The sequence below is a fragment of the Chelonoidis abingdonii genome, chromosome 15 (assembly GCF_003597395.2).
Source record: "Chelonoidis abingdonii isolate Lonesome George chromosome 15, CheloAbing_2.0, whole genome shotgun sequence".
Classification (NCBI taxonomy): Eukaryota; Metazoa; Chordata; order Testudines; family Testudinidae; genus Chelonoidis; species Chelonoidis abingdonii.
The window spans coordinates 11,906,573-11,932,535 of record NC_133783.1 but is presented as its reverse complement, the minus strand read 5'-3'; the positions used below and the strand labels follow the sequence as shown (position 1 = coordinate 11,932,535).

General features: G+C 41.9%; 1 protein-coding gene across 1 annotated transcript; it reads left to right on the top strand.

Annotated features, from left to right (window-relative positions):
• The first annotated feature begins 10,654 nt into the window (after positions 1-10,654).
• Positions 10,655-24,886, top strand: LRIT1 (leucine rich repeat, Ig-like and transmembrane domains 1). Its single transcript, XM_032804858.1, has 4 exons — positions 10,655-10,776; positions 14,189-14,655; positions 20,687-20,992; positions 23,874-24,886. Exons 1-4 carry the CDS (start codon positions 10,655-10,657, stop codon positions 24,884-24,886), a joined length of 1,908 nt encoding a protein of 635 aa, XP_032660749.1.
• Positions 24,887-25,963: the final 1,077 nt, after the last annotated feature.

The window sequence follows — 25,963 nt, the reverse complement described above, 5'->3', positions numbered from 1 at the left end:
TGAGGGCTTCTCTACATGACCCAGGCAAAGTGCACTAAAGGCTTGTGATTTGTAAAACACTCTAACATGTTGCATTCTAACTGCCCTTTGTAGAACCTGCTGGCATGCTCTAAAAGGTACTTAGTGTTAATGTAGTCCTCCCTCCCTTCTGGGATTTGGAGAACGTGTTGCCTATTTTTCCATAGTATATCTCCCTCTGGGGAGACAAGCTCATATGACTTATTTGACTCTACTGCTGTTTATGATCATTGTTTCCCATCATAGAGCTGCACTGTGTCATTTTCATGAAGCTCCCTGGACTCCAAATCATACTGATTATTTTTTTGTTTTTCTTATGTATCTTCTTATACAGCTGTAAGTCCCCCGTGATTCTGACATAAGACATTTTGTGCAGGCATTTTTGGTTTTAGTTTCCAGTTTCCTGTTGAACAAAATGTCAGCTGGTGACAAACCATGCTTCATTGGTGCCATTCTATAATTTATCAGTGCTAAATACAAACCAGACTCTGACCCCACAGACTTTTTCAGTAGGTGCTTTATTTTTTTGATACCATTTTCCACCAGCCTGTGGGATTGGGGATAATAGGGACTGGCAGTGATACGTCTAATCCATTCTTCACTACAAATTGCTTAAACTCATGCCCACTAGACTGTGACCCATTGTCTGACACTAGTGTGTTAGACCATGTCTAGTAAAAATAGAATTGATATGCAGATCACTTGTTTAGCTGTAGTATATTCTAGTATCTTCTGAATTATCTTCTATAATTATCTAGGACAAGTACATAGTTTTTTCCAGACTGTGGAAACAAATCTATGCCTACTTTGCTCCACTGCCCTTTTGTCAAATGCTCTACTAGTTGTGTCTGGAACCACCAAATCTCTCCCAGGATTGTATTCTATTCAGAGAACTGTACATTTGTAGCTGAAAAAATAATCTCTCTATCCTTGAAGGATAGGGGAGATCTCAACAGAGCACAGAATAAAGCTGAAAGAGCCCAACTGCCCCACAATTCATGCCTCTACAAAAGTTCCCCTCACCTTAAGGCAGGGGCTAAAAGAGGAGCTGGGTAGGCTTATTGCTTTGGGAATCATAGCATGCATGTAAATGAATCAACCGAGTGAGTAAACACATTGGTTATTGTAGCAAAAAAGACAGAACCCTCCACTTGTATATAGACATAAAAGAATGAAATAAATATGTACAAAGGGAACATTTTCCACTACCTATTGGGAAGAAATTTTGGGTGAAATGGCTGATTCCAAATATTTTTCTTTGCTTGAGATGTCAGCAGGGCCTGGCAAACACCCCACTGCTCATACCATTTGTTGCTCACAGATCACTCTGTGCTAACAGTGCTTAAGGACTCTTCTTTATTCTGTGTCTGGTTCCAACTGGCTGTGCATAACAACAACATAAGATTCACAGCACCTGGACCAGGCACTCTGTCTGGGAAGCTCAGCCATTAATGACAGTCCCCCATACCACACAGATATCTAAGAAACAAATAAGGGGCTGTATGAAGTTCTTCTCAAAGACCAATAAACATTAAATATAAAAACAGCATGTGGAAAAATGTCCTTTGAGCACTCCTCAGAATATCTGATTTTTGCAAGACTTGTGATCTAAATCATCACTTAGTTACTGGTGAGACAACCTTGTACAAAATCATGGCACTGTAAATGCCTACTTAATAATTAGCCCACACATCACATATACGTTACCTTGAAATTCTAATTCCTTTGAATTCTTTACCCATGGTTATAATACAATTGCTAGTGATATTTCGTTCTGATGAAGAACTAAATATGAATTCTATGTGTGGCAAATTGCTGGTACTGTTCTCTGGGTCTCGCGCTTTCTCTTCTCTGGGGTAGGTTCAGGGCGATATTGCTTGCCTCTGAACCAGTTCTTAATCACTCCCCTAGTGTCCTTGGAGTGAGAGGGAGGGACCTGGGCCCGCCCTCTTCCAGGTCCCACCCAGGGGCCCTGGGGTGTGGTGAACACTGACTAGCGTTTTTCCCTGGGTTACTTTCCTCTCCCCGTGCAGCTGTGAAGGCTTCTGCTCTCTCTATTACAAGCCTTGGTGCCCTTACCAGGGTTCTGTTGGGCTTCCCAATCCCCGAGCACTCCGTCCAACTTCTATTTTCCTCTGGACAAACTCTTCTCTCTGCATCTGCACTCTGCTCAATCCAGACCTTTCTCCTTCAACACCCACCCTGTCTGCTGAAGAGGGTATATCCCGACTGGAAGTTCAGTGCTTAAGTGAATCAAGGTGCTCTAATGAATCGGTGCTCTAAATTGGCCCAGCTGTTCTAGTTAATCTAAAGCACTTCCTCCCTTGGCAGGGAATAAGGCCCCTGCTACACTCTTATGCCTCCTCTGCCATGCGATACAATATCCCTCGTTTTTTTCCTGGGGAGGAGCTTCCGGCTGACGGTACAAATGGAATGGGGTGCTCCTCCTCCCTTACCATACTTGGAAAGGACGGCACCGAGTCCACCTTCCAAGGCGGTCCGTCTGCAGGAATGATTGCCTTCCTCAAATTTCTGGAGGCACAATGGAGTACCGGATGGGCAGCATAGGGCTGTCTGCAAATCTGCAAATGCTGCTTCCGCCGCATCTGTCCACTTCACTATCTCGGGCCCCGAGCTTTTATCAGATCCGTCAATGGCCCCGCTCTTGTGGCAAAAATGAGGGATGAATCTTCGATAGTATCCAACTATACCCAAAAATGCTCTGACCTGCTTCTTGCGGATTGGTCGAGGCCAATCTTGTATTGCCTCCACCTTGTTCCATTGGGGCTTCACCACCCCTCTCCCTACGACATGCCCGAGGTATTTGGCCTCAGCTAGTCCTATCACGCATTTCAGAGGATTAGCGGTGAGACCAGCCTTTCGCAAAGCGTCCAGCACTGCTTCCACTTTGTCCAGGTGTGTCTCCCAATCAGGGCTATGTTAACTATGTCGTAGATAGGCGGCCGGCATAGTTGGCATGGGGTCGTAATAAACTTATCCATCAGTCTTTGGAATGTGGCAGGGGCCCCATGGAAGTCCGAAAGGGAGGACAGTGTACTGGAACAGGCCATCGGGTGTAGAAAAAGCAGTCTTTTCCCTGGCATCCTTGGCCAGGGGTATTTGCCAATATCCTTGGCGTCGATCTAGGGTGGTTAGGTATTTGGCCTTGCCTAACTGGATCAACCAGCTCGTCAATGCGTGGTATCGGGTAGGCATCGAAGTGGGATACTTCATTTAATTTCCGGAAGTCGTTACAAAACCTCAGGGTGCCATCAGGCTGGGGACTAGTACGATCGGACTGGACCACTGGCTGTGGGATTCTTCATGACCCGAGTTCCAGCATGTCTTTCGCACTTCCCATCCTAATTTCTTCCCTTTTAGCTTCCGGTATCGATATGGTCTTATCGTTCACCCTTACTCCGGGGCTGGTGACAATATGATGTTGGACTAGTGCCGTTCGACCTGGTTGGGTACAAAATACGTCCTGTTCGGTGGATCATTTCAATGACTTCCATCCGTTGTTCTGGGGTTAAGTCAGGAGATATCTTTACCTGCTCCTGCGGGCCGTCTGCCTGAGGTAGAGCTCCTCGAGTGACCAGACACGTCTCTCTGTCATGGCCAAGGGCTCAGTAAGTTGATGTGGTATATTTGCTCTGGCTTCCGGCGGTCTGGTTGTCTAACCTTATAATTCACTTCTCCAATGGCTTCCACTATCTCATATGGTCCGTGCCAACTGGCTAGGAGTTTGCTTTCTGTGGTCGGCACTAACACATCACCCGTTCCCCCGGCTGAAATCTTCGCATTTCGCCAACGGTTGTAGTATGTCGCTGTGCCTCTTGTGCTTTTTTCCTAAATGCTCCCGTACTATCGGGGTTACTCGAGTTATCCGCTCTCGCATCTGTGTCACATGCTCCAATAATATTCTTTCCTGGGATTGGGTTTGTTCCTCCCAATCCTCCTTGGCGATATCCAATATCCCGCGTGGGTGGCGTCCATATAATAGAGTTCAAAGGGAGAAAAAACCCGTGGGCCTGGGTGAACTTCCCGTATATATGCGAACATTAGATACGGCAAAAGAGTGTCCCAGGGGCTTTCCATCCTGTGCTACCACCTTCCGGATCATACTTTTAAGTTTCGATTGAAATCTTTCGACTTAGCCCGTCTGTTTGTGGATGGTAGAACGGAGGGGTCCGAATGGCTTGTATACGGAGCAACATAAGTCTTTCAATTAGTTTTGAACGGTAAACGGGGTCCCTGGTCTGTCAGGATCTCCTTAGGGTGCCCCACTCTGGCGAAAACCTGTAGTAGTTCTTTAGCTATTGCCTTAGACGTGGGGTTTCTTAAGGGATGGCCTCTGGATATCGTGTGGCATAGTCAAGGATGACAGTAGTACGTTTCGGTGGCCCCGTTGCCGACTTTTCTAGTGGGCCCACTATGTCCATAGCTATCCTCTCGAACGGGACATCAATAAATAGGTAAGGTACTAGCTGGTGGCCCGCAAGTGAGGTCGGGGGCTAACCGGATGTCTCAGCTGGCATTCAGGGCAGGAGGCACAATAAACGCTGGACTTCCGGTGTATTCCTGGCCAATAAAACCTTCTTAGTATTCTATCCAGTGGTTGTCTAGCCCCTAGATGCGATATCCTTATCCCTGACTGTGAGCTAACTCTAGTACGGCCCTTATGTTCGAGGAAAAAAATGGGACCTAGGGTGTGCTCTACTTCTTCCCTCGGAGTGTCTATTCTGTAACAACAGATCAGTACGGGCACTATAGAGTACTATTTCTTGCCTTTGCAACTTTTGGCCTTCTACAGGCTTCATCTCTTCCCGGTTGTAAGCTTAACTACCTCCTTCACGGCATTATAATGGGTCCGCGGCCTGGTCTCGCTGCCAAAGGTCTTGTGCAGTGCAGTGCTGAAGGAATTCCAGGGGGCCCTATTCGAACTACTTCCCCCTGGGGTCTGTTTTAGATTCCTTAGGCCACTATGCTGGCTCAGTCCCACCGGTGGGGTTCCTCCCTAGCTTCGTTCTTGTTCTCCGGGTCAAAGAACGCTATCCAATAACTTAGGAGTTCTTTGGGGCCTTACTGTCAATAGTGAACCTTCCGAACTTTTACTCCCTAAAGGGATAGCCTGCTCCCAGGATATTTCAGGATGAAAAAGTCAAATTACAGCTAAGTACGTTTCCTTCGGTATGCTCTGCCACCGTGTTTCTTTCTGGTCCCAACTGTGCCTAATCCTCGGATGGGACAGCTTATGGCATAGTTCTAGCAACCCAGGACATTCAAGCCAATAGGTAAGGGACTTTGAATACTCCAGGCTAAACTGGCCTCTGAGTTTCCCTGCTTTGAATCGTTCGGGAAACGGCTGGCATGGTAAAGTCATACAAATCGTTTCGGGTGAGATGCTCCAGCACTCACTCCGGCAAAAATCTCCAATGGAGAACTTTGCCAGGCCTTGCAAATTGGCAGGGCGCACATGGGGGTACGCTGGACTTTCGTGCCACGTATTCCTGGAACTCAATGTAACCTTCTTTGCAGTACTTCTTCCAGCGTCTTGTCTACCCCCTCCCTAGAGCTGTCCCCATAAATGAAGGAATCAACGAGACACTACTCATACGGGGTGCATCTATTAATGGGCCCGCTTTCCGTGGGATAGGAGTTCAGCCTCTACTTCAAAATAGCTTTTTGACCCTGCTAGATATCTGCTGGGCGTCATATTGCTCTAGACTGTACAAACAGATCATCGCGTTTGACCAGTAATATGGCCTTGGGCCTTTGACTTTTATGTTCTACAGGCACTCCATTTACTTAGGACTACCTCCTTCGTTTGCATATAAGTCTTAGCCTGATCCTGCCCAACAGTTCACGTGCCCAAGTGGGCCTGAAGGGTACGCTCCCTGTTTCAGTTGACTCCCCATCCGGGTAGGTTTCGGGCCATATTTCCAAAAGACTCTTCCCCCGTGGGGCTTCTTTGGGTCCAGGAACCTCCTGATCTTTGAAACATGATGATCCACTGGGCCGAACCTTTCCTTTTCTCTGGGGTGTTCCAAGCCTACCAACAAGGGAACCTTCTAAGTCCTTTCGTTTATAGCCCGAGCCAGTACTTTGTCTCACTGGCGGGTTCGCCTACCTAACTTTTGAGCCAAAATCTTGTCCTAACCTTTTCTCGCCTTCGTTCTCGCCTAGCCTTGCAGGGAGACAGGGATGAGTAACAATTCTGGAGCAAATTCAGCAAACATTGGGGCGAGGCTATCTTTAGTTGCCTCTGTCTCATACCTGGGGGTTGCTACCCTTCTCATGCCTCTATCGGGGTCAGTAAAGTTTTCTCAAACCCAGGGAAGTCTCTCCCAATCAAAAACAGGATAAGGGAGCTTGGGGACTACTCCTGCAGAAACTCTGGTGGTATTCCCCTGGATTTCAATCCGTACTGGAATTGTAGGGTAAAAAAATTCACGGTGCCATGTACGCATGTTACCCCTGTGCTTTTGGCCCGAGTTAGTTGGTCTGTTCCCACCAACTTTCCCGAGACCAACGTGACAGCACTCCCCGAATCTATTAATGCTATGGTTTTTGATACCATTCATTTTTACTGGTCTGGTAAATCCATGTGAGGTCAATGTAACCCCTACCAGGTTGATTGAGGCCACATTGCTCCCCATAACTCCCCAGATTACACTGCATAGGCACCTCCTTGTTGGGACATTGGGCTGCTATATGCCCCAATTCCCCACATTCATAACACCGTCCCCTCATTCCGGTTATCACCCCTGCCTGGGGCTAGTTGGCCGGCCCCCCACCACTCTTCCCAAACCCCCAGGTCCCTTTCTGGCCTCGAGCCATTCCTCACTGTCGTTCCTCCCGGTTATAGTTTTTTTCTAGAGTTCTCGACAGTCCGGGGCCTTGGGTTTGGGGTTGTCTTCCTGGGTTGCCGTGTCTCCCCGCTTGGAGTCTGGAACAGTTCGCGGGCTGCCAGTTGTCTTTCCACGAGGGAGACCAACTCATCATAGGTAGAGGGGTCATTCTGACCCACCCAAGTCCTGAGTCCTGGTGGTAACCCCCGCATATACCGGTCCAATATTTAGTACCTCCATCATCTCCTCAGAGCTATGGGCTTCAGGGCGCAGCCATTTCCGGGTCAGGTGGATCAAGTCAAAACAACTGCGTTCGGGGTGTCTTGTCCTCCATATATCGCCATTCATGGAACCTCTGGGCTCGTAGTGCCGTTGTCACTCCGAACCTGGCCAGGATCTCTGCCTTTAGCTGGGAATAGTTTGCTGCAGCTTCTGCAGACATATCGTAATAGACCTTCTGGGCTTCCCCACATAGGAATGGGGCAAGGATACCAGACCATTGTTCTCGGGGCCAGGCCTCCCGCAGGGCTGTTCTCTCAAAAGCCAGGAGGTATGCTTCCACATCATCCTCCCTGGTCATTTTTTGTAAGTAATGGCTAGCCCGTATGGTCCGGGTCCCTTCCCCGTGGTGATTCTGTTCCATAAGGGTCTTCATCTGGCTTATTAGGTCTCTCAGCAGGGCTCGGTCCTGAGCAGCCTGACTCAGCAGCAGCTGATTAGTCTCTTGCTGCAATCTAGTCGCCTCTTGTTGGGCGGTTGCCTGGACCCTGGTAGCCTCCTGCTGGGCCGCGGTGGCATGTATAAGGGCCTTGACCACGTCGTCCATCTTAAGGGTGGGAGGGTTATGTCTCCCCCTGGACTATGTCCCCAGCGCGCAGATCCCACCCTGACACCACGTGTGGCAAATTGCCGGTACTGTTCTCTGGGTCTCGCGCTTTCTCTTCTCTGGGGTAGGTTCAGGGCGATATTGCTTGCCTCTGAACCAGTTCTTAATCACTCCCCTAGTGTCCTTGGGAGGAGGGGAGTGGAGAGGGAGGGACCTGGGCCCGCCCTCTACTCCAGGTCCCAACCCAGGGGCCCTGGGGTTGTGGTGAACCACTTGACTAGCGGTTTCTTCCCCCTGGGTTACTTCCCTCTCATACCCGTCAGCTTGTGAAGGGCTTTCGCCTCTCTTCTATACAAGCCTGGTGCCCCTTACCTAGGGTTTCTGTGGGCTTCCCAATCCACCGCAGCACTCCTCCAAACCTTCTATTTCTCTCTGGACAAACTCTTCTCTTCTGCAATCTGCACTCTGCTCCAATCCAACCTTTCTCCTTCAACTACCACCCCTGTCTGACTGAAGCAGGGAGTCAGGTGCTCTAACTGGAGTCAGGTGCTCTAAGTGAAGTCAGATGCTCTAATTGGAGTCAGGTGCTCTAACTGAAGTCAGGTGCTCTAATTGGAGTCAAGTGCTCTAATTGGCCACAGCTGTTCTAGTTAATCTAAAGCAAACCTTCCTCCCTTGGCAGGGAATAAGGCCCCCTGCTAACACTCTTATGCTGCCCTCTGGCCATGCTGTATCACAATGGTAAAAATATTCTATAGTAAACGCATTAGTAAAGGTTCTCTGTTAGAAATAATGTCCACTTCTCTTACTGTAATTTATCCATTAACATTCAGTAATGTGTCAGTTTTTCCTGCAATAAATTCAGAAGTTTTTAATGAAGTGCTGAACTGATTATGTATCTGAAGGGAGACACAGAAGCAATTTATCCATAAGAGGGAGGGTTGTCGGTGAAGACTACTGGCAAGTGTGGGTCTGAGGGGATGGTCCTTCTTTGAAGCATTATCCTCCACTTCAACCCTGCATGGGTTGCTGGAATAAATTCTGCAGACACCATGTGCATCAAATTATATGGGTTCCCTCACCACATAGATAATTCCCCACCTCAGATGAGAGGGTTTGATGGCAGCGGCTGGTGGGGAAGCAGTGCTTCTGTAGGAGCTGAGCAGATCTGAGGGTCAGGGAAAGCCTTGACCACCTCTGAATGAATGGCACTCACTTTTCTCAATCTCTCAACATCCAAGAAGATCTGGAAGATATCTGAGTTTTGGGGGAAAACATTCCTAGAAGGTCTTCAGGACAAATCCTTCCTTCATGGCATAATCAGGTAGAAACCCTGCAAGTCAATGTTTTTTTAAAAAATATTCATGATCTACTTAAAGTTAGAATGTGCCTAGCCCTTACTTGGTTACACAGAGGCATAAGTGGATGTAAGGAGTCACTGCTTCTTTGCAAAGATGTGTAAGGGATGGAACTTCAGTTTCACCTCTGGCACTCAGGGGAGCACAAGGGGCTAGGCCCAGATGCTTGCCCCAGGAGCAACTGGATAGCAACTAGGCAGAGCCAAGGCTACTCCTCACTAAGAAAGCACTGAAAGGAGGAACTATAATGGCCATGCTTTCTGATCTAAGGGCCAGTGAACAAGACCAAAGGAAATCTCATTCCTGAGGTTTTTCTTTTCTTTTCTGATCTTAGCGCTCAGTAGAGAAGGTGGAAAGTGACAGGAAATAGACTAGTGGTAAAAAGAAAAGAAATGGTCCTGTAGGAGCAGTAGAAGCCTTTTTGCTGAATCCAGGAACACTGAGCAGTGTGCCACAAAATAAAGAATCCTAATCTCATTTACACCAGTTTTCACAACAGTAACACCATTGCGTGAAATCCTGGCTCCACTGAAGTCAGTGCAAAGCTCTTATTAGTTTCGTGGGGGCCAAGATTTTTCTGGAATTATTCCTAATTTATATCAGTGTAATTCAGCTCAGAATCAGCTCTATTACATTTATATTGCAGGATGCGAAGACTTTCATCTGACTTTTGTCAGGTAAGCCTAACTTCAGTACCAGGCAAATTGGTTGAAACTATAGTAAAGAACAGAATTATCAGGCACATCAATGAACATGATGGGGAAGAGTCAACATGGCTTTTGTAAAGGAAAATCGTGCCTCACCAATGTATTAGAATTCTTTGAGAGTGTCAAGAAACATGTGGGAAAGGGTGATCCTGTTGATAACGTCTACTTTGACTTTCAGTAAACATTTGGCAAGGTCCCTCATCAAAGGCTCTTAAGCACAGTAAGCAGTCTTGGGATGGTTAGTCTTTAAGGAATGTGTTAGCACTAGGACAAACACCTGGAAAATGTATATATTTAATATTTTATTAAAGTTCTAGCTACTGTATCATTCTTAGTTTTATAACATTGGTCATACTGGCAAAATTAATCAATCATTAAACTGTTGGTCTTTTTTTTTTTTTTTTAAGGAAAAGACAAATCAATAAAACAGTTTTCCATATTTTTGTATATTCTCAGTGGCTCAGATTCCTGCACTACTATGAACCATTTTTGAATATTCAAGAAATCACTACAGGAAAGTAAGTTACTGGCAACATCTATTAAAGTAATATTTATGTTGTCATTGTTAGAATCACAGAAAGACTATGTTGTTCCACGCAACAATCACTGGTTTTCTATTGGAATCCAAGATTGGTGCTGCTCGCTGAGAGAAGAAATGCTTTGTCTGTGTGAGTCCCGGAAGCAATAAGCACCTACATGAAAATAACTCCAGTCCCCATCCTTAATCCCCTGCCTATCCTTTTTTATCTGATGGATTCAGTGAGGGCTGGAAGATCACTGTGCGAATGAAATGGAAAGAAAGTTAACAAGATGTGACCAGTCTCTGGACAAAACAATAGACAAAAATCTTCACTTTGTCTAGTATCTGAAAGTCATCCTCATGTGCAGGTAACAATGTGGATCACGGTGGGCTTGGTCTGCTGCTTAGTTTTTGGAGGACTGCCTTCAGCTCACTGCATTTGCCCTTCCCAATGTAGCTGCACCTTCTATAGTATCAATGAAGGAACAAAAGCAAGGTATGTTTGTTCTCTTTGTTTTTCATCTGGAAGTTTTTGTGTTCACCTTTGTAAGGATGTCTGGAAAAAAAAACCCATGGCTTGTGTCATGGCTATTTGTTTGTGTGTTATTTTCCCCAATCACTTTGTACGACAGCTTTATGTGCAGAAGGATTAGCTTCTGAGCACACTATAATCTGATTTCAGAGAAAGCATTTGGTGATCTTCTCTACTAGGGTAGAAGCAATATAATTAACATCAGTATAATGGTGAAAGATGAATAAAATGGAAAATACTGGACTTTGTATGTGCAGAAGATGTCTTTAAATTCTAGCTAACCTTGTTCTCCTTTCAGAGAGTTAATCAGGTTGCTTAGTACAGTGTTTTAAAAAATGCACAGGGTACTGCCCTCTATTCCATTTACTTACAAATCCTTTAATCGGAGGATTTCTTTTACAAGGAAACAATCTCCAAACCAGAAGAAAACTCAAAGGCAGATTCCATACATTAAATGTAAAATCTGAGACTGATTTATTTCAGTTCCACAAAATCTCAACAAAGACCAGTTCTTTATTTTTTAAATGAAATACAATTAAGATGTTAGTAGAGGATGCTTTCTTTTTTAAATGTAGTAATTAAGCAATGATTTGACTTAATGGGACGCAGGACAAGCTTTTATACGATATATTCACAATACAAAAAGAGAAGGAGGGAGAGAAAGCAATCCCTTTTTCTTTGGAATACATATTTCTTCTAGACAGGGTTCTAATGGAGAAATTCAACGAAGAGAAATTAAAAACTGCCACCTAGATTTTGAATGTCGGTAAAATTTTCCTCAAGACTGTCCAGGTGTGATAGAAGTACCACCAGTAGCTTTCTATGTGAGAAGTACAGTGGTAACAGAAATTGCCTGTAGTTATTGACAAGGAACGCAACAAAAAATAATCAGTGCTATCCCAAAGAAGCCATAGTGGAATTACCTTCCAGTGATTGTTAAAAAGTGTGGTGTCTACCGTTCCCCAAGGTGAATAATTGTTGTCATTTTCTCTATATTATGATTCAGTGAAAAAACAGCAGATTTCCCAGTAGTAGAAGGGGTTTATCCCTTAGAAAAACAGTTCAGTGCTCAATAGTATCATCTGGAAATATCATCCATAGCATAAGTGCACATTGCTACACTGTAATAGCTTCTCATATTATTGAACCTCTGTGCCATTCACAGAAAAGAAATGCATTACTGAGAAGAATTTTCTGTCTCCTTATTTTCTTCTTTTTGTTCTTAGTGTTTCCCCAAACCCCTGGCCCTCAGTTAAGGGCTTCTTCCAGAGCCTATCAGTTTTGGTCTGAGTCTTGACTGCACCCTGTTGCTTGAGAGTCAGGTGAAGCATTTCTTTCCTCAACCTCCTGGGGTTGTGTTTGCATCTTCCATCACAGATTTAATGCCATTGTAGGAGTACTAAGTGAAAGTAACTATATTGTATACCTGCCATGAATGAACAATTTTATCTAGAAGCTTGAAAACATTTAACTCTAGGAAGCCTCATTTAGCAAGAGCAGTTTAGCTATGTTATTTATTTGCACCTATAGTAGAGTAGTAGTCACTTTCAGCTAAAAATGATCTGGTTTTATAATATTCCATTTATTAACCAGCCACAGTTATTAGGAGATGGTCCTTAGATTATCATATTACGTTTCCCTCATAGTACCTTTTCTAGCATATGAAGTACAACATGCTTAATTTTTATAAATTAAACTTTATTTCATGCTAAGAATTTGCCTTTCCCCGCTTCCCCTTGTTGTCAGGTGAACTGATGTGCATTTTGTATTGTAGTTTCTAAGATGTCTGCAGGGCCGGTGCAAGGAAGTTTTGTGCCCTAGGCGAAACTTCCAACTTGCACCCTTCACCCAGCTAACCCCGCCCGCCCCCCACGGCAGCTAACTCCCCCCCCACCCGGGAGTCCCCCCCGCAGCAGATACTCCCCCACCGTAGACAGCAACTGCGCTAACCCCTCTCCCCCACGTCCCCCCATGGCAACTAACCCCGCCCTGGGAGACTCTCCCTGTCCCCCCATGGCAGCTAACCCCGCCTGGGAAGACTTCCCCCGCCTCCCCACCCCACCACGGCAGCTAACCCTGCCTGGGGAGACCTCCCCCCGCGGAAGATAGAATAGTAAAGATATGGGAAATATTGCTTTTGTTGATATTCTCAGGATACTGGGCAGCTGGTCAGTCATAGATGGATGCTTTGGTTGGACAGATTAGCCATGACAGCTATTGCTCTGGATACCAGCTCACTTCTTCTGTCAGGAATATCATCTGGTTGGTCTGGTCAGGTCCTCCTCCTTCACTGGTCCTTCTCAGGCTGAGCAGAGCTGGATAGGCCATCTCATCTTGCTGGACTGGTGCTGTTCAGTACAGTTGGTTTCAGAGTCAAGTGAAAAACTGAGAGACAGAGAGAGAATGGGAGGAAGATGCATGAGGGACAGAAAGGAGGACATGAGGGTAGGGGAAACAGAGCAAGATCTCACATGTACCAGAGTGGGGTCTTTGCTGGTGCAGCAATAATGCCCAAGTGTCCCCACTGGAGTATCAAGATCATGTGTCATGATAACAATCCTTCCACTGCAACCATGGTGGTGGTAAAAAAGTTTCCCCTTTTCTGCCTCAAAGTCTCTTTTAGAAGGGCCCAAAAAAAGGCAATGGGTGGAATAATCCATCCTCTCTTTATTTTGTCAACCAGTTAGACCTAATTTCCAACACACCAGTTTCGGTTCATAGATTTCCAGTTCTATACTTTTCTTGTTTATCAAGTATGATCTTAACACAGTCCTTGAATTATATCAATAAGCCGCCTTATTTGGACTAATTCAGTCTTTTTGCTTCTTTTTTGCACCTTTTCCCATCAACATTGATTGTCGTAGATAATTGTTGCACTTTATGAACTTTCACTCACTTTTCACAGCTGAGCTCACAATTAGGGTAAATTTGTAGGATCAATTATCACAACACCACTGACCCCTACCTCAGAGAGGCTTGTTTAATATTTGGCTCTTTAGCTAAATATCTTCTGGCTGGTAAACTGGTAAACTGTGTTTTAACATATACTGACATACTCTCTAGTGCAGGAATGTTATGGTCAAAATTTTCAGAAAGTCAATTAAAAATAAAAAGAAGAAAGGTTTCATGAGCCAGATTCATTCCTAACATAAATAAGTGCAACTCACTTAATTCATTTACAAAAAGATTGAATTTGATCCTATGTATCTAAATTGCTTTGATTTTTTTACATAGCTGAGTCGTATATGTATAGAATGGTTGAAAAGAAAACAAAGGGACTGAAAAAGAGAAAAGCATGTACAAATCAGAGATTAGAATAAAGTAAAAAAATTTCAAACTATAGAAATGTTATTTAATATTTGTTTTTTCCAATCAGAACTGTGCTGTGCAATGACCCAGAAATGACACTCACCCCTGTGAACATACCAGGTGATACATCTAAACTTCGAATAGAAAAGACGGCCATCAGGAGAGTACCAGGAGAAGCTTTCCATTCTCTCCGTAACCTGGAATACCTCTGGATGCCCTACAATTCTTTGGCTAGTGTCAGTGTGATTACCTTTAGGGGTCTCCGCCGGTTACAGGAATTGAGACTGGACGGGAATGACTTAATCTTATTTCCATGGGAAGTTCTTGCAGACTTGCCCCAGCTACGGCTGCTGGATTTACGCAATAATGAACTCACTTCAGTACCAGCAGAAGCTGCTCGTTACATCAAGAACATCACCTACGTGGATCTATCTAGCAATAAATTGATGACTCTTCCTCAAGAGCTTATTTCAACCTGGGCTAACCTCCAGGCAGTTCCTTACTTCCCCAATGACAATTCCAAGATCATCTTAGGTAAGAGAGTTAAAAAAAATAGGGCAAATTAGAATGCACTTGAGATGAATATCAAACATGCAACATACAAGAGCAGTACCTTAATATTGCTCATTCACTCTAGGAAGAAAGTGTGTTTTTAATAAAAATATATTGTTGTTCCTAGAGTCCCCCTGCAGGCTAATAGATTCCCTGTTGAAAGTGAGGACAGCTACAGTTCATACACTATCTGAACAGCCATGAATTCTAGAATGACATATTTTTGATGGAGGTGGCTTTGCATTAGAAAATCGAGTTACAGATGATTGTCTTGTAAGCTACCTCCAGTGCAGTAGCCCAGAATGAAATTCTGCAACGAGCATACTGAGAAGTTTGGCTTGGCTACAAGTGTTTTATCTCTAGATCATTTATTCAAATCCATCTCAGGGTGGCTCAAGGTTGTTGTCATCTGCTGGTTGTTTGATAGGCTACATGAACTAAAGTGGTGGTCTCCAGGCAGTTCCAAGTGGTTATGGGCCATATCCTCAATTAGTATGAACTGATGGAGTGACATTGACTTCATCTTACACCTGAGAATGTGACCCTTTATGTCCATATTGCATACTTAACCATAATATTTGACATCAATTCACACTCTTGCTGACAACCTCATTGGAGAGGGCATGAGTTACTCTTATTCCCAGCGATGGTCCCCACAGTGTGAAGAAGCTTACAATGCTGCTAATCTTCTTCTGTGGATAAATGTGGAGCTTGTTTTTCTAACACTAAGGTCACTCTTAAAAGAAACCCACACATTTTTAGAAGAAAGAATCAAGCTGTGGGCTGGCCAGTTTTTAGTACCTTTTGTTAATGTTTGGTTAGCTAGTAAAAATAAATGGTGTCTTGGTGCATTTTGCAAAGTGCTAAATAAATTCTTAACAAAACAAAATACATGTTTGCTATTGCATGGTCCCTTTCACGTTATGGAATGTTGGCTATAACAATATATTGCATAGATCTCTTTTTGTGGAAATTTGCACAATCATCTGTGTAGTTTTCTTGTGGTAGGATCTTAAGAAATCTGTCCAGAGAAATATATATGGAGATAATGGGGTAGAGTCATACTATAATGTATAGACCAACTCACTGACCGTTAAATCCCACTCCAGATTTCCCCTCTGTGCACATACAGCAGTGATTATAGTGTGTGAAGTCCATGGATTTTAGTCCAGGGATTGAGATGCACAGCTAGACCTAAGTTTCCTTCCTGGCCATGGCTTTCTCACTGAAAGCGCAAAAATCTATGAATAGCAAGGATTCAGTCATTCCCTTTAATTCCATGAAGCACATCATTCTGAATTCTCTTCAAAGCCTTTGGTTTTAGGATGTTATAATAAAAATGTTTTTAGAAAAGGCTTAGTGCTTTCTGGATATTCATGTCTTTCATTGTCAGCTTTGTGATGTTCTTTTATATAAGAAGTGCTTGGATGAGGCATCAAAAATAGAGTAGGGGCTTGAGGAGTAGTTTGTGAGTGTGGTTGATCATCAATTGCTGCATTGGCTCATGTGTCACACAGATACATAGATTCATTAAATGTGAAGCTAAGAATCTGGATCACCTTCCAGAAAAAAGCTGCAGGGGAGACAGGAAGGGCTGGGAGATGGGCAATAGTGAAGCTATTAGTAGTGTGGAGCTTAAGAGGGGAGATTGTGTGTGTGTGTGAGAAAGAGATGAGGTCTGGACAACTACGCCAAAGCCCAAATATCTTTGTTTGAAAAATAGAAATACAGTAGAATTGGTTATTTGAGCTTAAATTAGTGTTTCCCATTGTTAATTTGTTTGTACTTTTACTGCAAAAACATTGTCATAGTATCTACTGAACTAAACTCACATGAGGCTTTGTGTCCTGAACTGAAAAAGGAAAATATTGCCATAAGATCAAACAAATGGTTGAACTGTGAGTTTAGAAGAGAAAAAAGTGTGTATTTTATGGTCATGTCTTATTTTCACTCCCAGAGAAAGATTGTCAGTGGAAGTTATTCCTTTTGGGTTGTAAAAAAGGCAAGAACTAGGAAGGCCCATGAGCAAATGAGGTGTTCCTGGTCATAGCTGGTCTATTGCAGGTATTACAATACTAAGGAGATGGGAAGGGTGGAGTAATAGTCTTATAAAAATGCTCATCTAGCCATCTCTGAACCATCAGGGTCAATTCTGGGTGTAATTCCAACACTATCCTTACTCCTATTGACTTCAAGGAAAGACCTAATCCTAATCCTAATCTCTGTTCAGGCCCCTTTTGCCTGTTAGCCCACACAGGGCCTGGCGCTGTGGCTGGAGAAACTGTCTCTCTGTAGGCTGTATAGCCAGTTTCACAGCCCCTTGGAGTAATGCTTTTCACCTCTCAGAGATGAGTGTTGTGTGCATATGGGGAAAGAGAAAGGAAGAAAAAGTCCCTCATTCCCACTGCAACTGTACCAAGGCTACTCATCCACCAACCACCAAACCTCTCTAGCAACAATCCTCCCTCCCATTCAGTCTTCCCTCATTTTAGCAGCAACAGCTGCCCCCTCTCTCACATGATCTGTAATCCACAAAATGGCCACAAAATCAATCCAGGGTCTAAATTCCACAGGATTGTAGGGCATGGTGGATTGTGGGACAATTCTTATGCCATTGTTTGGGTTGTGCTTTTGCCATTGTTTGAGTTGTGGTCCAAAATGGTTGAAAACCACTGCTCTGTACCACCATTATTTTATATACATCTGTCAAAGGTCCCAATCTTTTCAATCTCTAGTCTCTTCATATGGATGTTTTTTCTTGTCTAATTATTTTGTTGCCAATATTGGTACTCCCTACATTTCTACTATTTTTTTCCAGACAGGCCTGGCCGAATTGAACATAGCATTCTGGATGATGGCCTACTATTTATTTTCTTAGTAGCATTATAGTATCTTCATCCAATTCTTTTTGCATTCTGGCATTTTGCTTGCTTTTTTTGCCCTTCAGTGCACACTGAACATGGGTTTCAGATCATTTTTTTCATTAGTCCTTTTTACTGAGTAGATAAATAGATAGTCTCCTTGTATGTTATAGGAACCAAGGAGTACATGCAGACATAGGAGGCATCTGTGGTCCATAGCCAAGGGCTGAGCTGCAAGAACATGAGAAAAGCCTTTTAAAGAATCAAGCTATCACCATATTTAAAACTATACTGCAACCTGCCCATGGGGTCTATACAGTACGGTTTGGTTAGCACAACTCACAGAAAAATATCTGTGCGCACGTTGTTCAGAAAAACAGTAGCAGAGCTGATCTAACAACTGGATTCACTGTAGTTTAGATAAGACATTTGTATATCTCTCAGATATGGATATGTTAATCAGAGGAGAAAAGTGAAGGTGTCCAGTGAGGACAAATAGAATGATCATACATCAAGAGTTTGATTTCAGGAAGGGACTGAGAATCAGAAAACGAAGTTAACTTCTGTGACTATTCCAGATAACTTTTGTAGTATTGTCTTACTTTTGCTAGGTTTCTAAACATTCTTGACTGTAAATTAACTTGCTAGAACATTTGCAGACAGCAAACTCACAAGGGGTTTGGGTGCAGCCAATATAAAGCTGTTTAGAAATGTGACAATGTTTATGGACTCTTTTTTTATATATTTCCCCAACCTTGCTCCTATCCAGCCTCCATTCCCTGAGTTTTAATGTATTTAGTTTAAAATTTGTAAAAAATGTCCCGTCGCTAAGGCACACCACTTTTCAAACACCTTCCCAACACTGATAGCATGGAATGAGACAGGCAGCATTTCTTCTTCAGCAGAATATTTTTTAATAATGTCTGTGAGATGTCAGTTGCTTGTGATCTGAACTGCATTTATACTAACTGTGTAGCATTCACAGACCTTTTATTCACTGGAAGCCTTGGTATTTCTGCAACTTTGTGTCTAAATTAGAATCTCAGGGATGTGCTACCAGCAGTGCCATTGCTTAAGTGACATAAATGCTGGAAGTGTTAGTGTAAACAGTGTAAAACTATGTTGATTATTGCATCATGTAGACCTGCTCTGAGTAGTGTTAGATCAGATCAGGGTAAGAACACTTGTGCCCTGCCTAAACTGTTTCCACCAGTACAATGCTTGGAAATGCCATGAAATATGTCACTGTAGGCAAGGCCATAGCACCACTGCAGGTATAGAATCATCTGCACGTCAAAGGTGTGCTAGTAGAACGTTATGTCCATCCTTCCATGACAGCTTGTTGAACTGTCGGCAGAAGAGAGGAGGTTGCCTGAGGGTATGCCTAATCTGCAGTGATCCTCCCATGGTCAGCTATGTCAAAATCCAGTGTAGCACCTGCACTGCACCCCATCATGTAGGTCTTTACTTTAGGTATTCAACTTTAGTCTCTGATTCACAAAAGTATTTAAACTCCTGCTTAAGTCGATTCTAATTCAAGATAGCACTTCAGCATGTCCTTGTCTTTAGACATGTGTTTAAGTCCCATCAACTTTAAAGTTAAGTATATGCTTACGTACTTTCTCGAATTAGGAATGCATTCTTGAATTGAACCCTTAAAGATCTCAAAGTCATTATTTTTCTAACATTATTATTTTTTGAGTAATAAAGTATGTTTAATTCCAAAGCAAAAAAACCCCAATAACTTTATTTTAAAACCAGTTAAAGTAAGTAAGTAACAAGAATGTATATATCTATCACTTCTTTTGCCTAGCCCAAGAGTTTAAAAGCAAAGAAACGAACAGTTAAGGACATGAGACCTTATATTACTTACATCTTAAACAAACAAATCACTCTTTTCAAGGGTAAAGAAATACATAATGTACCACAATACAACAACTTTAACTCTGATTCATAGATATGCATTGTTTTTATTGTGATTTTGATATTTAATTTTTTTTCTAACGGATATTGTTTAAATCCACCCATGTTTCACAGTTTTTGTTATAATGTGACAGACAGAGGGAAATTAATCAAAATTAGATATCTTGTGAAACTGGAAAAGGAATAAAATTAAAGGTATTTAATCTTACTTAATTGAATCAAAATGTTCAGGAAATGTGTGATTTGCCTGTGAGATTGATAATATGAAAAATGTGAAAGCATGAAGGTCTTTCTTTCTTTTTGAGATATAAAAGGGGTTATAATCAATCATACAATGGGACTCTGGTTGCATTCAATATTGAATGGTTGTTACCTTTCTATAGCAAACCACAAACACCTGCACTAGAACCTTTGTCCTACAAATCTAAAAACAGAGGCCTCTACTAATTTATCTTAAGGAAAGATTCTCTGAATTTTAAAAGGAGCCATCTGTTCTTTGTACGCTACAACCAGCCAGTGGATGGGAAAGTGCTCATGCATTTTACCTAGTATTTGCTCCTGCTCCCACTGAAGTGACAGCAAAAATTTCTTATTTACATCATTTGACATTAATGAGGAAGGCCTCTCTCCCAAACTATTTAAAACAAAACTGCTAATAACTGCTTGATTTCATGTCAACTGTTTTCTTCAAATATAGCTGGTGTACAAGTTTCCAAAGAAATATAACTATGTGGAAAATTTAAAGGTGTAGTACCCAAATAGCCAGTTTTGAGCTAGAGGGAGACAAATAAACTTTAGACAAAAATCAAAATTTCAAAACAGCAACTCAAAAATAGCAGGACAATTCTTTTTTTCAAGCCAAAGATATAGAAGCTGACTGCGATGTTAACTAACGAAAGGCTGTTTTCTCCTCCTAACAATCTGTTTTGATTGTATGAATAATCATACTTTGCACTGCCATAGTACTTTTTCATCCACAGATGCCAAAACAGTTTATAAATCTGTGTTAGCGCCATGTTACCAATGGGGTAAGTAAGGCTCAGAGTGGTCCAAGCCATACAGTGAGAATTAAGACCCAGGTTTCTGGACTCCAAGGCTATATTCCATATGCAGGGCCACAAATGCCCCTAGTTGGAAACAGACTATAAACCATTCACCACTTGTTCGTTAATGAATATAAAGTGAAAAATAGCAATGGAAATGTTGATTATCATGATTTCTTTTGACAGGTTTGCAGGACAATCCTTGGGTGTGTGACTGCAGTTTGTATGAAATGGTCCATTTCCTAAACTTCCAGTCTCCTAACATAGCATTTATAGAGCCAAGACTGAAATGCTTTACCCCACGGAGTCTTGCTGGAGTCTTCTTCAGTCAAGTTGAACTAAGAAAATGTCAAAGCCCTGTTGTACATACCTCTGTAGCCAAAGTGAAGACCATACTGGGTAGCACTGTGTTACTGCGGTGTGGTACTACTGGGGTACCTATTCCTGAACTCAGCTGGAGACGGGCTGATGGTAATCAGCTAAATGGCACAGGTGAGTTCTGGCTCTTTGTTTCACACTGTGTGATTGGAAAGTACGCTTGTGTTTTCTGCACACCCCGAAGCAAATATTAGCTTCAGCTCTTCCAAATAAATAGAAGTATATGCCTCACGCTGAATAAGAAAATAGAATATTAGGGACCTCAGAAGGTCATCTAGTCCAACCCCCTGCTCAAAGCAGGGCCAATCCCCAACTATTTTTTTTGCCCCAATCCCTAAATGGCCCCCTCAAGAACTGAATTCATAACCCTGTTTTTAGTGGGCCAATGTGCTAACCACTGAGCTATCCCTCAGGAAGTTAGTAAGAGGTGAATGTTAATGTTGGATCTTTCTACAGTATTTATGGGGTTTTTTTTCCTGAAGCTCATACAACTAACCCATACTTCAATGTGAATATATTAATGTTGATATAATAAACTATCATATCAAGTATGTTATGTTTTCTTTGTTCCACAACAAATGTACTGCAATAGTGTATCTCAAGCTGTTCTCTGCAAAGTACTTTTAGGTGGTCTGCACACCTATTTGCATCACAAGAGTGAAACTAAAATAAGAGGCAGTGTAAAATTAGTTTTAATTACATATTAAACAGTCTTCCTAAAAAACTAGTTGTGGGCTGGCTGAGGTTCCATTATGTGCTTTTGAATGTCTGCAATGTTGAACTGCTATCAAAACAATTAATAAAGCTCTTTCAGATGTTTCTTTGATGTTAATCAACCAAGATCAAATTTGCAGGTGACAGGAAGACTGGAGGAATAATAAAAGCCCTGGTAAGATAATGAAACAAATATTGCGAGGAAAAAAGTCACTAAACCCCTAAAGCTTATTGAAAGCATATGCAATAAGCAAGACTGTAAAGCATGTAATATAGTGTCTCATTAAGTCTCACCCTCAAAATTAAAATGACTTTCAATTGGAGTTCGGTGGGAACAAAATTTTTCATTTCTCAGAGAAATCTTCAATTTTGTCTTTTTTCCATTTCAAAATGGACAGAAATGATCACATTTCAATATTTCCTGCAAAACAACCCCCTCTCCCCAAAATTTATTTTGAGTTGGTTGAGATGTTTCATTCTGATTTTGACTTTTATTAAAAAAAAGAGATAATATTGAAAAACAATTGAAAAAAAGTCCTTTCAAAATGGAAAATTGATTTTTTGATTTAAAAAAGGTCAAAATTCTTCTCTTGCCTCTCCTCATCTCCTCTCCAACGCAAAATACAGTTGCGTTGAAATCAACATTATTTCTGCAAACATTTCACTTTGGATGAACTGGCATTTTCCAGTGGAAAAATTCAGACCTGCTCTACTTTGAATGCTTTTCCCACTTAAAGTGGGGATTCTTCAGGATAGTCATTGCTCCCTTTAAATGCCCCCTTTCATGGTGATCTTTCCTTTCACAAGAAAGGCTGCATGTGATACCATCTGAATGCAGAGTTAGTCTCTAAAGAGAACAACAAGAGATATTCCCTTGGCATGTGGGTGGGCACAGGTCTTCCAGAACGTGGAAATGAAGGGTGAATTTCTAGACCCATTCAAGTCATAGGAGGTTTTGTTATTCATGTCATTGGGGCCAGGATTTCTCCCTAAGGGTGCAAGTTCAGAAAGCTAACTGTGATCCCCTGAATGGTATTAGCTTACTGGACCAGCCTATTAAATAATTTTTTTATAAGATCTATACAAAATTAATAGGTTTGTGTTGTGTGTCCTTCAAGTATTATGAGATTCTTCAGTGCCACAGAGACAGGGAATGGATATAATTTTTTTCACAGCTATAGAATGACTTGTAATAGAAGTCCCTTTTTTGTGATCTTCACGAGCCATTACTCTGTTGTGCATGATGTGGTGCAGCTGCTACCAATGATAATGCCTACATATCACGCTGAAAACATGCCTCCTACATTAAAAACAAACAAAAAATCCCTCCCTGCAAAATAAAGAATGCATTCTAGAAAGCGTATGTTAAGTTTACTCTAGCTGCAGTCAAGATTGATATATTTTGTGCCACATTAAAATGGTGTTACCACCTTTCAGTGAAGAGTTGTCTGAAAAAATACAGTACCTCTCAGTGATGGAGAACCTCATGAACACTATAATATGACAGCTTGAAATATTAACTTTTCTGAAAGAATGAAAGGAAAAACTGCTCTCATTCTAGCTGTAAGAGTATTTTAGAATGGTCAGAGGAAGACTGGAAATTGTTTTCTGCTGAACCTCGCCGCTCAAGTGAATACTTATCCCGCAAGGTGGAGAAGCCTTCAACTTTTTGTTTAGTTGGTTTGATTCAATTTTTATTAGCAAGATTCCTTCTCCAAAAGGCTGGGTCTTGACATGACTGTATTTTTGTAAGATGCTCAGTATGTAACAGGGTATAAATATTCACTTTAATTCTACAGCAAACAGCATATTATTTCCCATCCATTTGTCTCTTGTTTATTCATTCTAGGAGCTACCATCTGAGGACCTTGAAAGACAGTCTCCTCTTGAGCAGTGATTTTCTTTCATGTGAATCATAAATAGAAAAGTATATCGACTCTTGCAAACACAACTTTCTTCACTCTCATTCATTCACATGCTTGCAGTGTTTTATATACAAAATTTTTTTAAAGATGGGGAAATCTTTCCTAGCTTGTTTTCCAGTTCTGGCTTTGCCCTGAAAAAAATTCATCATAGTTTTAGGAAGAGGGTGTATGGATGAACTAGATCAACTACAGTGATCTTGACGGTAATCTAACAGCCAATATCCTTTCATGAGGTTTATTTTGATTTTATATTTTGGTTAACAAAATGATCATTCTGCTATGTATAATAGTAATTTTTCTGAATCCATCTTCTTAATATTTTACATAATATCCGTGTTTGTTTGGGTTTTTTTCAGTGCACCAAGAAATTTCTAGTGATGGAATGAGCTGGTCTGTTCTAGGCTTGCCTGTAGTCTCCTATCTGGACTCTGGAGAGTACATTTGTAAAGCAAAGAACTTCCTGGGAGCTACAGAGGCTTTCATATCCCTCATCATCACTGATTCTGAAGACACTGATGACCCTAATGCTAACTCTAAAGGAGTATGGAATGGGAAGGTGAGCGGGATGGAAGCAGCTGCTTACAATGATAAGCTGGTGGCTAGGTATGTTATCACAACCTCAACTTCACCTACATTAGGTGCCAGACCAGTCCGTGTTAACACAGAAGAGAATCTAGGGTTCCAGAATGAGGCACAGAATATGGTTAAGGAGCAGAATAGCAATCCAAGAAATCTTCTGTTAAGTCTACCCCCTGGTCAACAGGAGCCAGAACGTATAGTGAGGTCTGTCAGAGTGATAGGAGACACAGATCAAAGTGTCTCATTGGCCTGGAAAGCTCCTCAGGCAAAGAACACAACCATATTCAGTGTCCTCTATGCCATTTTTGGAGAAAGGGAAATGCGCAGAATCAGTGTGGAGCCAGGTAAGACTAAGATCACCATTGATGGGCTGATGCCAAAGACCAAATACATAGTGTGTGTCTGTGTGAAAGGGCTGATCCCCAGGAAGGAGCAATGCATCATATTTTCCACAGATGAAGTTGCCAGTGCTGGTGGAACCCAAAAACTCATTAATGTGGTGGTGATCAGTGTAGCCTGTGTCATTGCTGTGCCTCTGACCCTAGTGGTCTGCTGTGGGGCATTGAAAAGGCGCTGCAAAAAATGCTTAGTGAGGAAACCCAAGGAAGTTCAAGAGTCCTATGTCACATTTGAAAGTCTGTCTCCAGGGGCCAAAACTAAAGGAGTGGAAGGAGAATACTTGACTAGACACACCCCAGATGAGTCTAACAGGCTGCTGTCTGCACGATCTAGTGTGGACTCAGAAGCAATACCAAAGACAGAGGGGCAACCAAATGAGTACTTTTGCTGATATTACTAGGCTGATTGTTGGCATGTTAGACACACATGCACACACAAATGCATATGACTCTTTACCCTGTAGATCATACACCAGAATATGCTGTTGCAGGTCAATATGTCAGTAGTAATGTATCCCAACATGTTCAAGAGAGCAATGTGAAAAGACTGGTTATACTCTGCTCTTTTGGAACATTTTGCACAGTTTTGTTTGCTGAGTTGCATCTAATCAGATAGGTGCAAAAGATTTCTGATATTGTTCCTAAATTCCCCTGGGATAGCGTTCCTTTATCAAAAATGAAGTTGTCTGATTGAATATGAGAATATTAAGTAATGTTGTCAAATACATTCTTGCATATTGTTGTTTGAATATCTGGCTTGTTGTACACTAAATATTTTAATATCAACTATGTTGAATTCCTTTAGGTTGATAAACAATGAAGTTGTTTCTAATGATAATAGAAATCTAACTACAAATGTTGTGAAGATTCATAGACTCATTTGGTACTCCCAAAACAATTAAAAGCTTGATGCTTAATAGATCATGAAAGCAAATACACAATTAACTATAAAATGTGACAATCATAATTTATTATTATATTAATGTATTGATTTGAGGAAAAATAGTAAAGAGTAGCAATCAAGGGAATAAATTATGTAAGTGTGATCTTGGTATTTAATACTTAATGCCACATACCTCACAGATTTCTACATTTAATAATAACATTTTGCAATGTCAGATTAGTATTTTAGTATGGCAGATTAGTTGATGAAGTATGTGATTAACTAATGTTGTTATTTGTACTTATTAGGTTTCAAATGGTGGTTTTAGATGTTTCACAAAGACGATATTCTTGCAGTAAATGGGTTTTTATACAGTGAGATTATCTACAATACAATATTTGGCAAATAATTTAATTGTACTGGGTCAGATTCTGCTCTCATTTACATTAGTGTCAAGCTGAAGTGACTTTAGTCTGGAGTAACTCCACTGAAATCAGCATAGTGACACAGGGTAAATGAATGGATAGTCTGGCCCTGAAGAATCAAGGGCACAATATTTTAAATATTCCTGACATGAGTAACATGT

Bases quoted from the DNA above. Each gene is read 5' to 3' on its own strand.
- LRIT1 (XM_032804858.1), top strand. From the start codon at position 10,655: ATGTGGATCACGGTGGGCTTGGTCTGCTGCTTAGTTTTTGGAGGACTG. The intron at 14,656-20,686 runs GTAAGAGAGTTA...TTCTTTTGACAG, and splicing joins CAATTCCAAGATCATCTTAG to GTTTGCAGGACAATCCTTGG. The intron at 20,993-23,873 runs GTGAGTTCTGGC...GGTTTTTTTCAG, and splicing joins TAATCAGCTAAATGGCACAG to TGCACCAAGAAATTTCTAGT.